General features: G+C 40.1%; 1 protein-coding gene across 3 annotated transcripts in view; it reads right to left on the reverse strand.

The window, feature by feature from the left end:
• Nucleotides 1-16,815, reverse strand: part of NLK (nemo like kinase) — a 125,365-nt gene that overhangs the window by 20,849 nt on the left and 87,701 nt on the right. For all 3 annotated transcript variants that reach the window (XR_005885964.1, XM_041001642.1, XM_041001643.1), the window contains exons 4-6: nt 10,359-10,465; nt 8,954-9,039; nt 2,953-3,162 (exon numbers count right to left, since the gene is read on the reverse strand). Coding sequence is in view for 2 of the 3 variants with exons in the window: in XM_041001642.1 (XP_040857576.1) it covers nt 2,953-3,162; nt 8,954-9,039; nt 10,359-10,465 (403 nt within the window). In the remaining variant the exon portion in view is untranslated. The remainder of the gene's footprint in view (nt 1-2,952; nt 3,163-8,953; nt 9,040-10,358; nt 10,466-16,815) is intronic.

The raw sequence follows: 16,815 nt of genomic DNA on the forward strand, positions 1-16,815 counted from the left end.
CTAGGCCATGCCGCTGGGCCCAGTTGCTGCACTTTCTAATATATATTCTTTTCAATAGCAATCCAAAATCCTTGTTTACTATGCACAATTTTAATACTTCTTATTTTTTAATTATTTAGGCTTTTCTGTATGCAAAGCAATAGTCACAATAAAATTTGATAGTTTCCTTTTAAAAAAATATTTTTCTGAATGGCAGAGTTGCACAGAGAGAGAGATGTCTTCTATCTACTGGTTTGCTTCCCAAGCGGTTGCAATGGCTAGAGTTGGGCCAGGGTGAATTAGAAGCCTGGAATTTCATCTGTGTCTTGGGTCACGGAGTGCTCAAAGCACTTGTGCCATGTTCTATTGCATTCCTAACCATACTGGTAGGGAGTAGCATCAGAAGTGGATTCAAATTGCTTCTCAAATAGGATGTCAGTGTTGTGGACAGCAGCTTAACTACAGCACCACATGCTGACCCCTGGACATTAACTCTTTTTTAAGTTTTTATTTATTTGTAAGTCAGGATGACAGTGAGCACAAGAGTGAGACACCTTCCAAGTACTGGAATGCCTATGACAACTAGCACTGGGCCAAGGTTGAAGGCAAGGTCTCACACTTGGGTGCAGGGCCCAAACACTTGGGCTGTCTTCTGCTGCTTTTCTCAGGCAACTAGCAGGGGCTAGACAGAAGTGGAACATCTGGGATACAAATCAGCATCCTTGGAATTCCAGTTTTCCAGGGTCAATCTTTATTTGCTTCTCCATGATGTGATAATTGTCTTACAGGTAATTATATTATAGACATGATGGTCTTATGGGTAGGATTGCTAAGGTTTGTTTGTTTGTTTTGTTTTAGGATATATATATTTAGTTAGAAAGGCAGATTTACAGAGAAGAAAGACAAAGATAATCCAACTGCTAGTTCACTCAAGTGGCTGCAACAGCTAGAGCTGAGTTTGTTAGAAGTGAGGAGCCAGGAGCTTCTTTTGGGTCTTCCAAGTGGAAACAAGGTCCTCGATTGCTTTCCTAGGCCACAAGCAAGGAGTTGGATGAGAAGTGGAACAGCCCATATTGGAACTGGCACCCATATAGGATCCTGGCTCTTGCAAGGGGAGGATCAACCAACAGCCATTCCGCTGCGCCCTATCAGTCAAATCTTAACACACCCTTGCTCAAAACAAAGCCTTTTTATCATACCTACCAAAAAGCACAAAGTCCTCCTCAGGCACCATGGCCAGGCTCTTCCTCTCATGACACCATCTTCTCCAACAGGCTCTTGCCACCCTTCAGGCCACGCTATTCATGCCTCAGGGCTTTCAATGTTCCTTGTGCTGTCCCTCTTATTGGAATATTCCTCACTAGCATGTTGCTCCCTCACATAATCCTTTAGGGTCACCCCATCTTCCCATCCTTTTTTATTCCTAAACTGTTTTCATTTTCTCCATGAAATGCAATTAATTGGGATTAAATTTATTTGCATACTTTCTTCAGTTTCATGTGAAACTTTTACAAATGCAAGGATAACTTGGGTTTAATTATTTACTGTAGCATTCTAGCATCTTGGCACAGCATGTAACTGATAATGATTACTGAGTGGCTAACCAGATGGAAGGCCTTAGTTTCAGCTTTACTACTTCAGAGAGGTTAAGCAACATACCAAAGATTTAACAAATAGGAAAAAATAAGGAAACAGACTTTTTTCTTCTTTTCTCTCTTTCTCTTTTTTTCTTTTTCGTCTTGGGGAGGTAATTTTGAATAGTATAATTCCACAGTCTGAGCTGACAGCTGTTAAATTATTTCCATGCAAACAATATTAATAAAAATCTATAAATAAAAAACACTCAGGAACTATCTCATGAAAATGTGTGTAAAGATGAAATAGACATAAAAACAAAGTAACGGGGTTCCTTAAAGCAACATTTTGTTTATTATTATTATTGTTATATTTTAAAGATTTATTTTACTTTTATTGGAAAGCCAGACATATATAGAGGAGAGACAGAGAGGAAGATCTTCCATCCGATGATTCACTCCCCAAGTGATCACAATGGCCGGTATTGCTCCAGTCCAAAGCCAGGAGCCAGGAACTTCTTCCAGGTCTCCCACACGGGTGCAGGGTCCAAAGGCTTTCGGCTGTCCTCCACTGCCTTTCTATGCTACAAACGGGGAGCTGGATGGGAAGTGGAGCAGCCAGGATTAGAACTGGCACCCATATGGGATGTGGCATGTTCAAGGCAAGGACTTCAGCCTAGTGGCCACTGTGCCGGGCCCTAAACAACATTTTAATTATCTCCTGATGTTTTATGCTATAATAATTTAGCCCAGAAAAAAATTCGAAAATTTTAATCAATGTTCAGATTTGTGGAACTCAGCATTAACAATTTTACATCTGAGAACCGACTGGAATTGTGGTTTAGTCAGTACAGCTGTCACTTGCGATGCCAGCATCCCACAGGAGTATGGTTCATGTCCCAGATACTCTACTTCAGATCCATCTCCCTTTTGCTGCACCCTAAAAAGTGGAAATGCCTCGGAAGAAGCTCCTAGTTCATGGATTTCGCTGGGAGCAGCCTTGGTTGTTGTGGCCATTTGGGGAGTGAACCAGCAGATAAAAGATCTCTGTTTCTTCCTTTCTCTATAGCTCTGCCTTTCAAATAAATAAATCTTTACAGCTTTTTTTTTGTAATTGTAGTGCAAATTAAGTTGACAAATACATTCACTTAGAACAGACGACATCTGCCAACTGAAGATTATACCTGTGCAAATTATTAATGCAGAGCTTGCTGCACATATAGTCAACATTTCTTTTAATGGCTTGCAAGTTACAAAACGAGCCTCTGTAATCATCAGCTTTTCAGATTTAAGTGAATCTGACAGTACATTGAACGCGCCCAAAACATTTGTGTAAGATGGGTTTTTCTTTCCAATCTTTAACAGAATGAAAAATTACTAAATTAAAATGAAATCATACCTGCTGAATGGGACTCTGTGCCTGGAACAATATTCTTCGTCCTAGTAGTTCTGCAAAGATACATCCGACAGACCAGATGTCAATAGCATTGCTGTAATGACGGCTGCCCATCAGGATTTCCGGAGCCCGGTAATACTGAGTAACAACTTCCTGAGTCATATGACGGGATTCATCCAATTCTTCAACTCTGGCCAATCCAAAATCACAGATCTAAATGGGAAACATAATCAAAACATTACAAGCAGAAAATACAACCATAAATCAACAGTAAAACAAAACAAAGTACCAAAACCTTGACAGACTTCTGAACTTTGAAACATTTAACGATACAGGTAGAATACATTTTACCTTTGATGAGAAATTTGGTCATAAACATCACTATTTCCATAGAAATGATGCCTGGTAAAAATATTTGTCTCAGGTACTGTAACGCAGGGGTTAAGCCACTGCCTTTGATGATGGCATCCCATACACACATCTCTTCTGCTTCTGATCCAGCTCTCTGCTAGTGTGCGTGGAAAATGACTTGAGTGCTTGGGCCTCTGCAGCTAGGTAGGCGATCTGGATGGAGTTCTGGTTCCTGGCTTGGCCTAGTTCAGCCTTGGTGCTGTGGCCATTTAGGAAGAGAACCAGAGTATACAAGATCTTCCCTCGTTACTTCCTCTCTGCTGTTTCACACAAACAAACAAAATCGTAAAAACACTTCACTGTTTTCAATTGACAACTAAATTTTAAAAAGTTAGCTGAAAACATACTTCTAGGTTCAATAATCTACTTAAAAAAAGATTCATTTATTTTTATTGGAAAGGCTGATATACAGAGAGGAGAAACAGAGGAAGATCTTCTGTCCGATGGTTGATTCCCAAGAGGCCACAACGGTTGGAGCTGAGCCAATCTGAAGCCAGGAGCCTCCTCCAGGTCTCCGACTTGGGTGCAGGGTCCCAAAGCTTTGGGTCATCCTCGACTACCTTCCCAGGCCACAAGCAGGGAGCTGGATGGGAAGTGAAGCCGCCGGGACGAGAACCAGTGCCCATATGGGATCCGGCACGTTCAAGGCGAGGACCTTAACGGCTACACTATAATCTACTTTTTAATATAGGGAGATATGATAAAGGAGTCATATATTTATTTATTTTTATTGCAAAGTCAGATATATAGAGAGAGGAAGAGAGAGAAGAAGATACTCTGTCTGATGATTCACTTCCCAAGTGACTGCAGTGACCAGAGCTGAGTTGATCCAAAGTCAGGAGCCAGGAGCTCTTCCAGGTCTCCCACACTGGTGCAGGGTCCCAAGGCTTTGGGCTGTCCTCCACTACTTTCCCAGGCCACAAGCAGGGAGCTGGATGGGAAGTGGAGCGCTGGGATTAAAACAGGTGCCCATATGGGTTCCCGGTGTGTTCACCGAAAGGACTAGCCGCTAGGCCACTACACCGGGCCCAAGGAGACATATTTTAAAGACCTAGGCTGACAATATGTTATCTTTTTTTTTTTTTAAGTTTATTTGAAGGAACAATGCTGGAGGAGGAGGGACTGGGGAGATGTTCCATCCTCTTATATACTCCGCATATGGTCACAATAGTTAGGGAGGACCAGGCTGAAGCAAGCAGCCTGGAACTCTACCTGGATCTCCCATATGGGTGACAGGTGTTCAAATAATCAGGCCATTCTCTTCTGCTTTCCTGGATGCATTAGCAAGAGGCTGAGTAGCTGGGACTTGAACTGGTACCCTGATATAGAATGGCAGGACTGCAAATGGCAATGTCATGTCAGCCACAATGTCCCACCATCATTACAGAGTATAGTAAAATTTCTGTAAGGCTTAGGTTTTAAACTAAGTCTTGCTGAATCCAGTGCTAATGAGGTACTTCAGAAGGTCTACAAACATTTTATCCAAGTACACACAATATTCACACCCTAATGCGTGCATGTTAAAGTTAAGCACAACAAAGAACACTGAAGCTACTAGCTATAGTCATTTTTTTATACCACAAAATATTTAACTGAGCAGTTGCTACATTTCTAGAACTTGATACAGTATGTTAGAACCTGGAGAACAATAAGACGTGAACTCTACATAGACCTACTAAAAAAAAAACAAACAAAAAAACAAACAAAACTCTAGCTAATTCTGTTTAACTGAAAAGAACACTAAGTTTGCCAAGCAAGCCATTAGTAAACAGTATCCATAACACGAGCAACTATTGTTTATTTTAAAAATTAGCATTTTATTGATACTGGGCAACCAAAACACAAAAACTAATAGTATTGGCATTAAGATCAGTTAGTAATAGCTATTTAAGCTCCATAGCTCTTGGGTGGGTACAATGAATCAGCTGTCTAATCTCCCACCAGGATACTACATGGGCTCCAGTTTGTGTTCTGGCTGATCCACTTCCTATCTCTCTGCTTGTGGCCTGGGAGAGCAGTGGAGAATGGCCCAAAGTCTTGGGACCCGGCACACAAGTGGGATACCCAGAAGAAGCTCCTGGCTTGGACTGACAGCTTTGGCCAGTGCAGCCATTTGGGGAGTGAACAGAGGATGGAAGATCTCCCTCTGTCTCTTCTTCTCTCTGTAAATCTGTCTTTGCAATAAAAACAAATAAATCTTTCAGCTCCATTGCTCTCTCACTGATTAACTTTACAAGTCACTGTTATATAAATGATAAGAGTTCCCAGAATACCTTGAGGTACTAGATTAAGACTTTATTTTAAAAGATTTTGATAGCTTTAGAATGAAATTTGAAATCTATTTTCAAGAAAACAATAATTTACCATTAACTTTTTTTAAAAAGATTTATTTTTATTATTTTTTATTGGAAGGGCGGATATACAGAGAGGAGAGACAGAGAGGAAGATCTTCCGTCCGATGATTCACTCCCCAAGTGAGCGCAACGGTCGATGCTATGCCGATCCGAAGCCAGGAGCCTCTTCCAGGTCTCCCACGCGGGTGCAGGGTCCCAAAGCTTTGGGCCGTCCTCGACTGCTTTCCTAGGCCACAGGCAGGGAGCTGGATGGGAAGCGGGGCTGCTGGGATAGAACGGGGCCCATATGGGATCCTGGGCATGCAAGGCGAAGACTTAACCACTTGTGCCACTGTGCCGGGCCCCTTGGCAATACCCTTCTGACTAGAATTTCCTGTATCTGGATGTATCAAATGAATTCATGTGTACATGTGCAGATAATTCAGTATGAAGAAACTATCGTTTCTTTATTTACAAGGCAGAGAGACAGACCAAAAAATTGTCTACCTACTGATTCACTCACAACATCTGGGGTGGGACGGGCCATTGCCAGGAGCTTAGAGCTCAATCTGGTTCTCCCATTTGAGTGGCAGGAACCAATACACTTGAAGCACGACCTGCTGCCTCCAAGGTATACATTAGCAGAAGCCCGTGAACCGGAAGCAGACAGGGCTCGAATCCCAGCACTCCAAGGTGCTTCAAGGGGCTTCTTAACCACTGTGCCAAATGCCTACCCTGAAACCAAATCTTTAAAACTTAATGATAAAGGAAATTCTAGACCACAGAGAAAAATTATACAATAAAAGCATATCAAGTCCTCCTCAATGCTAGTGTTCACATTCCATATTAACATAAATACTTAAAGATTTACTATCTTTTTTTTTTTTTAAAGATTTATTTTTATTATTTTCTCATTGGAAAGGCAGATATACAGAGAGGAGAGACAGAGAGGAAGATCTTCCGTCCGATGATTCACTCCCCAAGTGAGCGCAACGGCCGATGCTATGCTGATCCGAAGCCAGGAGCCTCTTCCGGGTCTCCCACGCGGGTGCAGGGTCCCAAAGCTTTGGGCTGTCCTCTGCTGCTTTCCCAGGCCACAGGCAGGGAGCTGGAAGGGAAGCGGGGCTGCCGGGATTAGAACCGGCGCCCATATGGGATCCCGGGCGTGCAAGGTGAGGACCTTAACCACTTGCGCCACCGCGCCGGGCCCAAGATTTACTATCTTTTTAAAAGTAAGTCTTCCAAGATGTATCAAAGCAGCAGAGTAGAATTTCAATTTGTTCTCATCTGTGTGTTGTGTATTCATAAATGAAATTCTTTTTTAGTTATCCATTCATATAGCCAGAGGTTACGGTACCATAACAGAAGCATGAAAACAAGTTTTAAGCAGTTAAATAAGACATCATTGGCTTGAATCATCATAAGACTGAGCTGATATGAATAGAGCAAAAAATTCCAAGAGATAACGGTTTTTCTTTACTTCTGTAGTTTAATAAGGATAAGTTATAAAGCTTTTTCTAAATGACATTTTATTTGAAAGGCAGATTTATAGAGAGGAGTGACACAGAGAGAAATCTATCTACTGGTTTACTCCTCAAATGACTATACAACAGCCTTAACCACTGCGCCACCACGATGGGCCCATACCTATCAGCTTTTTAAAAGTGAATTGGCGGGCCCGGCGTGGTGGCGCAGTGGTTAAGGTCCTCCCCTTGCACGCCCGGGATCCCATATGGGCCCCGGTTCTAATCCCGGCAGCCCTGCTTCCCATCTAGCTCCCTGCCTGTGGCCCAGGAAAGCAGTCGAGGACGGCCCAAAGCTTTGGGACCCTGCACCCGCGTGGGAGACCTGGAAGAGGCTCCTGACTTCAGATTGGCTCAGCTCCAGCCGTTACGGCCACCTGGGGAGTGAATCATCGGACGGAAGATCTTCCTCTCTGTATATCCGCCTTTCCAATAAAAACAAAACAAAACACAAATCTTAAAAAAGTGAATTGGCTTGTTGTTCAAAATTTTTAAAAAAAGAAATTCATTTACATACTTGGCTTTAGTACTTAGTTTAACTGCCACAACCTAAGTAATAATGATAGCTTTGATTACTGCTAAAGGAGTTAACATTTAAGAAAATTTTTTTTCAAATATGTCAGTTGAAGTGTAAGAATATTTACCGTGCATTGAAGCACCATGTAACACAGTAGCTACTCTTGAGTAAGCAGATTATTTTATTTTTCTATTTGAAGCTGATACCACTTTAGGAAGGCCCTTATGTCTAATTTTCATGATGAAGAAAAATATTGGTGGACCTCTCACTATTCAGCAGCTGTGCGTTAAAGGCAGAGAACTATGTGTAAGTGATTTTGCTGCATTCCACCAAAAGACAATGGGTGGTGTTTCTAGGTGGAGAAGTCAAAATTGGTGACTCGAGATTTTGGGCCAACTAAATATAATCTAGCCTAATGTCAATTCCTCTTCAGAGAAGTGTTTGAAGAGTAGTTACTACATATTGTGGAAATACATTTCACAGATGCTTAGCATCATCACTTTTTAATGTTTCTGCTTCCTCCTTCGCTATTTCAAACAGCACATAGAAACGTTAACAGCACAATGTAGTCTTCCCAAAAGCCATACTTCATTTTCATAGAAACAGAAGAAACACACAAACTAGTCTTCTAATATTTTTTCTGATTTCCCATATCCTAGAATAATGAAACAATCTGAAGTTACCTTGTCTGTTCTTTGAGTGACATTAATTCCAATAATAAAAAGATTTCATTTTATTTGAACGATTGTCAGAGAGAGAGAGAGACAGAAATCCAGTCCAAAGCTGGGAGCTAAGAACTAGGTCTTGGGTGCACAGGCCCAAGCACTTGGGTCTGTGTCCTGCTTTCCTAGGCTTATTAGCAGGCATTGTGACTGAGAGCAGGAACTCAAGCTACTGCCCATATGGGATGCCAGCACCAAAAGGCGGTGGAGGCTTTACATTCTATATCACAGTGCTGGTCCCCCATAATTTCAATGACTGCATTTCCAAAATACAGGCAAAGTATCATTAAAACACACAAAAACAAACAACAACAAAAAAACACGAGCCAAGATTATAGGTAAGTTGCGAAGGCTAACTAGATACTGCTAGAGGAGAGTTCATGAACTTGTGGCAGTCATGAGAATAAACTATTTCTTCTACAAAGAAGAAATACAAAGCCTTCCTTAAGTTTGATATTCTTGTTTTTCTCACACACTTAAGTACACTAAAAAAGCTACCTTTAAAACACAGTTGCTGTTCACAAGCAGATTCCCTGGCTTAATGTCTCGATGTAAAATGCCAGCTGAATGGAGATATTTCAAACCTGAAATAACAAAAATATTTAATAGCAGATATTTAATTATTTTTATTTACTCAGTTTGGAAGCAAACAAACAGGATTTAAAATTGTTCCCTAAACTATAGGATGAAAATTATTAAAACCTCAGAAAACTGCAATTCTGCCAAGTAAAATATCATCGAAACTATGCACACCTTGGAGATGATGTCTATAATTCAACAAGTTACACAGGCTTAAGTAGGGAGAGGCGACTCGGGCACCAGCGCTGAGAAAGGACCACACCGATGCCTTAGGCTTGCTCATCACCGTGCCTACTAGAGCTCTGTCACTGCCTCTGAATTTCCATGAGCTGGGAGGCGTTCCCAGCACACACTTACCTGCTCTGACACAGCTCAGTAAACACCCAGGTTTGTTGCTAGTATTCTTTATCACTGAGATTCAAGAGATTAGTCACTTTTAAAATACTTTTGACATGAAAGACCAGAGGTTTCAACACTGCTAAAGGTCACAGTGTCATGGCTGAGTGTTTTTTTTTTTAATAGAACGTAACAAATTATATTTTTCTCAACTGTAAAAAAAGCCAGTACCTTCCCCATTTCCCTCTGCTATAGGGTATCAACAAAGCTGCTGGAGGTGAATATTCTAGCTATCATACTGATTATGTCCTTTATTTTTTTCAAATGTTTTGATATCTCTACTAATCTGATTCTATGAATTTTGTGGGGGCTGAAAATATTTTACATGTTTTAATACAAAATATGTCACTGTGTCAGCTTTCAACAATCTCCATTTGTAACAACACCACTGGTGGCCAGAAGAGGCATCAATAAGGTTGGCCCATATAATTCCTAGTCAAGTCCATGCTCTCAATCAGAAATTCTGGAGTTATTTAACTGTCTATCAGTCTTACCCATCAGCTTTGGTTTTAAGGACCATTTTGTTTCTCTAGAGTTAGACTCAGCTACAGGTGCCAACATTGTGACAAGTCTGCATGGCTTCTAGGCTGAATGACATCCATAAGGGATACAGCTGCTTTTTATTTAGTCATACAATGACACATATTACTATTCTATTAAGCATTCACTGTTTAGTGGATTTGTAATTATTCTATTTACCTTTCTACATTAACTCAGTTGTCCAACAAATTTGACAGTCTTCTCTTCTATCACAGAAAATAAGTACTACTTGGCCACCGTTTCAAAACCATTTATTTAATAACAGGCATATAACAATTATGAAATACACTTTGCAAAACAAAAAAGAAACCTTAAAAGATCAAATGAAAAACAAAACATTTCACTTATATCATGACACTGACTTTTCCTTCATAAAGAAAAATCTTACCTCGCAAAATCTGATAAAGAAAAACTTTGACATGATCTGAGCTGAGTGGTTGAGGAGACACAATAATTTTATGTAGGTCACTCTGCATCAATTCTGTGACAACATATCTTGAGGTTTTAAGTTAAGGAGAGTTCAGAGAATTCAGTCTGTAATTCTTTGAAAGCAGTTACCAGTTCTAAAGAGTAACCTTGACTCTCAAGGCTGGAAAAGTTTACGAAAAGAAAGCTTAAACATAGTATGACACCTCTCACAAGGTAAAACACTGCCAAAATGAAGAAAATTCATATTTAAAAGTAGCAGAATAATCAAATGATTTCCTTATAGTCAGCATTATAAAAGAAAAAACCAATTGCAAACATTTTAAGTATAAGCTAGGCAGGAAAAGTGTGAAAATCAAACAATTCAAGGTGCTACTGAAGTATTCAAACAAAAGGAGCTGGTGATCTTACCCTACGATACCATGACACCCAGAGCAAAGATCGCAACCAACTCATAAACTGTGGTACTATCTCCAAACACATAAAAGATCACTTTAAATTCAAGCCTCTCTATATAATCTTATCAAGCCAAGATTTTTTTTTGAAACCTCCTTATACAATTCAAGGTTGCTAAGTCTCTCACTCCCACCCCTTGTATCTCCACAGCAGACCAAGGCTAGAGCCTGAGAGCCAGGGAGATGACTCAGTTTACAACAGTGTTAAGACATGAAAGAATTGGTTTTTGACCTATGCAGAACGGACGAGATTCACAACCTCCCTAAGTTTGGGTGAATTTTATGATTGTAATATAACTTTAAGACAATTTCTGATGTAATGCTCTAGTATAAACAAGTAGAAAAAGACTAACTGGGGAACACAATAGTTGAAAACTCCTTCATTCCTGTGCTTTCACACTTACTCCTTTCTCCCTCATTGGTTGCTCAACAGTGGTCTTGGCTCCTTTCCAACACATTTTAAAAAATTATTTACTGTTTTTATTGAAAGTCATAATTACAGAGAAGCAGAGACAGAGAGGAAGATCTTCCATCTGCTGGTTCACTCCCCAGATGACCACAATGGCTGAGCTGAGCCAATCTGAAGTCAGGAGCCAGAAGCTTCTGGGTCTCCTACACAGGTGCAGCATCCCAAGGCTTTGGGCCGTCCTCTAATTTCCCAGGCCACAGCAGGAGCTGCATGGGAAAGTGGAACAGTTGGGACACAAAATGATGCCCATATGGGATCCTGGCACATGCAAGATGAGGACTTTAGCCATTAGGCCACCACGCGGCCCTCCTTTCCAACACTTAATGCTGAGATGCCCCAGGGCTTGCTTCTCCATGCTCTTTTTGAGTACCAAGATCCAGTTTCACACCTTTAAATAAAATCCAAGCTGGGGCCTCTGAAATTTGTATTAACCTCTAGGTAATCTTCCTCAATTCCATTTATATACCAAGCTGCTTCTTCATATCCATTAGATATGGCCTGCCTACTGCTTTCCCAGACCACAAGGGAACTAGAAAGGAAGTGGAGCAGCCAGGACACTATGGTGCCTATACAGGATCCTGGTGTTTGCAAGGTGAGGATGTAACTACTGAGATGTTGTGCCAGGCCCAATTCCTTTCTATTTTAGTTTCAAAATTCAGAATTAGGGTAATTCTTATCATGTCCATGGTATCATTCTGGTCCTAGACCACAGATTCCTAAAACACAGCAGCTGGCATATGTCTTTTATGGTTTAATTTTGTTTATATACTGACATAATAAAGAAAATAAAACTTTAAGGTTAGATATTTTAATCTTGGTTTTTATCATACAGTTTCTTTCAAAAAAATGCATTTTACCTCAAAATGAAAAGTAAGGAACTGAGACTGGCATGCATGATTCCTTTACGGTCAGTTTTTGGTGACATGTTTGAATTCTTTAACAAAGTGATAAAATCAATTCATCTAATTTTTGGAGGCATTTCACAGAATGATCTTTTAGGATGAAGGCCAAATTACGTCACTCCTGGGCAAAAACTTCCATTTTATTTCCTTACCACAGCTTTACAGGGTCATAAATAATCTGGCCTTCTTACCTTAATAACATTTTTTTCCATCACTCTCCTCCTGGCTGAAAATGCCAGGCACACTCCCTTTATTTGGATTCTACTTCCAGACACCTATTAAGTCAACTCTTCCATTTCTTCTGTATTTTTGCTGAAATATTGTATTTCAAATTGAGGCACATGTTGAATATCTAATGCTGTGTCTTGCATTCCTTACCCAGCTGCCAGCCCCAGTCCATTTTTCTTCTTCCATTAGTACTTACCATATTATCCTGTTTAATTTATCTTTAAATGTTTACTCTCTTATTTACAGTGCCTGCATTCAGTAAAGTATATATATCTGAATGAATGAACTAATATACTGAAGCATCTAGGAAGTTACGCTCTACCAAATATTTTACAAACACCAGTTGATCTAATTTTCATAGCATCTCTGCAAGAATGTAGAAAATGGTACTACCGGTTTATAATGAGAAAACCAAGGCCAAGAAAAAGCAAGCCAACTGACTAAAGTTTCACAGAAGCAAAGTTTATTTTATTTAAAAAATATTGATCTATTTGAAAGTTAGAAAACTACCATCTGCTGGTTTATTCAGCAAATGACATAACCAGAACCGGGAAGACTGAAGCTGGAAACCCAGGAAGCTGGAGTTGTATCAGGCTTACCATATGGGTGGCACAGCCCCAAACACCTCAGCCACTTTCTGCTGCTTTTTCCAGGCTATTATACGGAGCTGGATTAGAAGTGAAGCAGTCAGGATTCGAACTAGCATCCTTATGGATGCAGTGTCAGAGGTGTTAGATTTACTCATTTACTTGCTATCCCATAACCTGTGCTCCAGTAGAAGTTTGAATTTGACCATGCTTAAAATTGTTTCAATGGCATTCCATGATTTTAGATAATTTTTAATTTTTCTGTTTTCTATTTTCTTTCTGAGCAATATTTTTAAAAACTAAGAAAGTTCACTAAATGCTCATTGTGTCTTTTATAGACAAATTTCAGCAAATAAATGCATAAGCAATGATAGGGAAAAAAAAAATCGACATTCTGCAGTCTGTGAAATCATGGCTCCAGGCCCATCAATGCTTCATAAAAACATCCACAAAGAATAAGAAAGAGTTGGCCCGGCGCAGTGGCGCAAGTGGTTAAGGTCCTCGCTTTGCACGCCCGGAATCCCATATGGGTGCAGGTTCTATCCTGGCAGCCCTGCTTCCCATCCAGCTCCCTGCCTGAGGCCTGGGAAAGCAGTCGAGGACAGCCCAAAGCTTTGGGAACCTGCACCCGTGTGGGAGACCCGGAAGAGGCTCCTGGCTTCGGATCGGCATAGCATCGGCCCGTTGCGCTCACTTGGGGAGCGAATCATCGGACGGAAGATCTTCCTCTCTGTCTCTCCTCTCTGTATATCCGCCTTTCCAATAAAAAAATAATAAAAATAAATCTTTAAAAAAAAGAATAAGAAAGAGTCTGACATCAACTTAAACATTTCACAAAGTAGAAAGATATTATAAACAGCTGATAATGTACACCACTGCCTACAAAGTATTCATGCCCAAGAAAACAATTTGAATACAAGCAATTCTCCATATCCAATTACCAGTTTACTAGAAATATGGAGAAGTGAGAAAATAAGACAAAAAGCCGCAATTGGCCAAGCACAATGTAGCCCGTTCTTTATGAATACAACATCTGTGGACTTTGTTTAGATCCTAAATAAAAAAGGGGAGTTTGAGGTATTAAGGAATTAGTTAACTTTGTTAGGTACAATAATGGCATAATGATATATATATAAAGCTCTTTAGCAGTTAGAAATGTATACTTATGTGTTTAAAGGTAAAATATTTGGGGTCTATTTTAAACTATTCTAGCCCTCTTTTCCCTCCCTCCAGTATGGAAGGATAGAATAAAATTGGCAAGATGATTAACATTGCTGAAGCTGGGCAATGGGTACAGGACAGGTGCTGCGACAATGTCACTACTTTGGTGTCATTTTAAAAATGTCTGTTGTAGTATTTGTCTAATTTCATTACAGAAAACTAGGGAAATATAATGAAACTTGGAATCCGGGCCTGGTGTGGTAGACTAGCAGCTAAAGTCCTTGCCTTGAACGCGCCGGGATCCCATACAGTTACCGATTCTAATCCCAGCAGCCCTGCTTCCCATCCAGCTCTGTGCTTGTGGCCTACAAAAGCAGTTGAGGATGGCCCAAAGCCTTGGGACCCTGCATCTGCGTTGGAAACCCGCAAGAGGTTACTAGTTCCTGGCTTCAGACAGGCTCAGCTCCAGCTGTTATGGCGGCTTGGGGAGTGAATCAACAGATAGAAGATCTTCCTCTCTGTCTCTTCTCTGTATATCTGACTTTCCAATAAAAATAAATATATCTTAAAACAAACAAACAAACAAACAAAAAACCCACTTAGAATCCTTTCTTCAAATTGATCTGTTCATTTTGATGAAAATGTTACAACTTTATGTATTAAAACATACTGGAATTAAAATGCACACATGACTTTTCAGCCTGCTCTCTTAACAAAATATAACCATATAAATAAAAATGAGAGGACCCTGGCATTCAATGGTCTAACAAAGCAAGATTATCATCACTACAGAGTTTTAATGCATGGGTTTAGCCGTTTGAATCAAGCCAGTATTATTGAAAATCCAAGATACTGATTTTTTCCACTCTTTTGAAAAACTCTGAAATATATTGTAATACAAGGTCAAAGCAGGAATTTACCATTGTGTGTATATGCACGTGTGTATAATATTTAAAATACCATGAACATCCTTCCATGGATTATGTATTCTTCAGAACAATACTGTTTAAACAGTGTTCCTTTTTATGCAGTGTGTCATGAACCGAGTGATCCCTATCCCTGAAGGTTTAGAGCCCAGCAGTGTTCCACAATAACATACTCTTCAGAGCTTCCAGCTGTGCAGCAGTGATTTATGTAGGATCCCCGAGCAGATGTAAGCCCTCTCCTTCAGAGTAATCCATTCCTCTTGGAGGGATGTGGGGAGAGAATGTGAAATCTATCTTATAAAGTACAGATAGGCTACCAGGTTCTGACGAGTCAAGAGATACCACAGCTCCTTCTGTTTCCAGGAAATAAGCATGCAGTGCCTTGAAAGGGCAGGGCTAAAAATCTAGCATCTTGCTTCCCATCCTGTGTTTTGGCTCACCTGCATCCTTACTTTCCGAGGCACTTGATACTTCAGTTGCTGAGTCCTTCTCATGTTCTACACCAAGAATCAAGCAGTTTCTGCAGTCTCGTTACTGCCAGCTTGGATGTCTACCTCTTCCAGTCTGAAATTATAACCCTTTACTGATGTTTTTAGGAAGACTGGGAAAAGGAATGGTAGTAGAGATTTGTATTCTATCAACTTTACCTTTTGGCTGAGAACTAGTTTACATGCTTATTTGCCAAAAATAAGAGCTTTAAAAAGTTCTTGGAAAATGGATTTTTTTCCCCCCATAAAGAGCCATTCATTTATTTGAAAGACAAAGTTTGAGAGAGAGAGTGAGAGAGATCTTCCATCTACTGGTTCAATCTCTCAAAAGGCCTCAACAGCTAGGCTGGGACAGGCCAAAGCCAAGAAGCCCTAACAGTTTCTTCCAGGTCTTTCATGGGGGCAGCAGAGGCCCAAACATCTGGGCCATTTTCTACTGCTTTTTCCAGGTGATTAGCAGGGAGTTGGAACTGAAGTAGAATGACCAGGACATGGACCCATGCCCATATGGGATGATACAACTGCAGGTGGCGATTTAACCCACTGCGTACAACAATCTTGGCCCTGGAGAATGGAATTCAAATACAATGCATATTTTCCATGAACTACCTTTTTGAAGAGCCTCTCACAGAAAAAATGGCAGAAAAACAAGAGTAAGAAAAAACTGTTTATATCCTGTGCTCAATTTTCTACTAGGGTGATAATTTTAAATTTGTAAAGACTGTTTCTTATACTAAAGCTATTTATCTTCTTGTATACAGTGAACATGTTTTCCTGCTAGAAAAAGTTATGCTGTTACTTTTTAATCATAAGTATAAATATTGTTGAGCTGTACTGGGTCCAGAAATCTCAAGGACCAAAAATAAACCAAACAACAAACCAAAGTGGGAAGTTACACAGAAAAAAAAAAAAACCTCCAAGGCCATACTATTAGGAGGTGATGAAGTCATTAGGGCAGAGATTCCACGAATGGAATTAGCATTCCTATAAAAGGGGTTTATGGAAATCTTGTCAATCCTTTTCACCAAGTGGGTGAAAAGTGAAGTGGTTTTACATACAAACCAGGATGTGTGCCCTCAGACACAAAATCTGTTCTTTATTTTAGCCATCTTGCCTTCTAAAACTGAGAAATACTGCTTATAAGCTAAGATTTATTTATTTTTATTGGAAAGTCAGATATTCAGAGAGGAGGAGAGACAGAGA

Source organism: Ochotona curzoniae, unplaced genomic scaffold (assembly GCF_017591425.1).
Source record: "Ochotona curzoniae isolate NIBS_2020 unplaced genomic scaffold, NIBS_Ocur_1.0 scaffold_2453, whole genome shotgun sequence".
Classification (NCBI taxonomy): Eukaryota; Metazoa; Chordata; class Mammalia; order Lagomorpha; family Ochotonidae; genus Ochotona; species Ochotona curzoniae.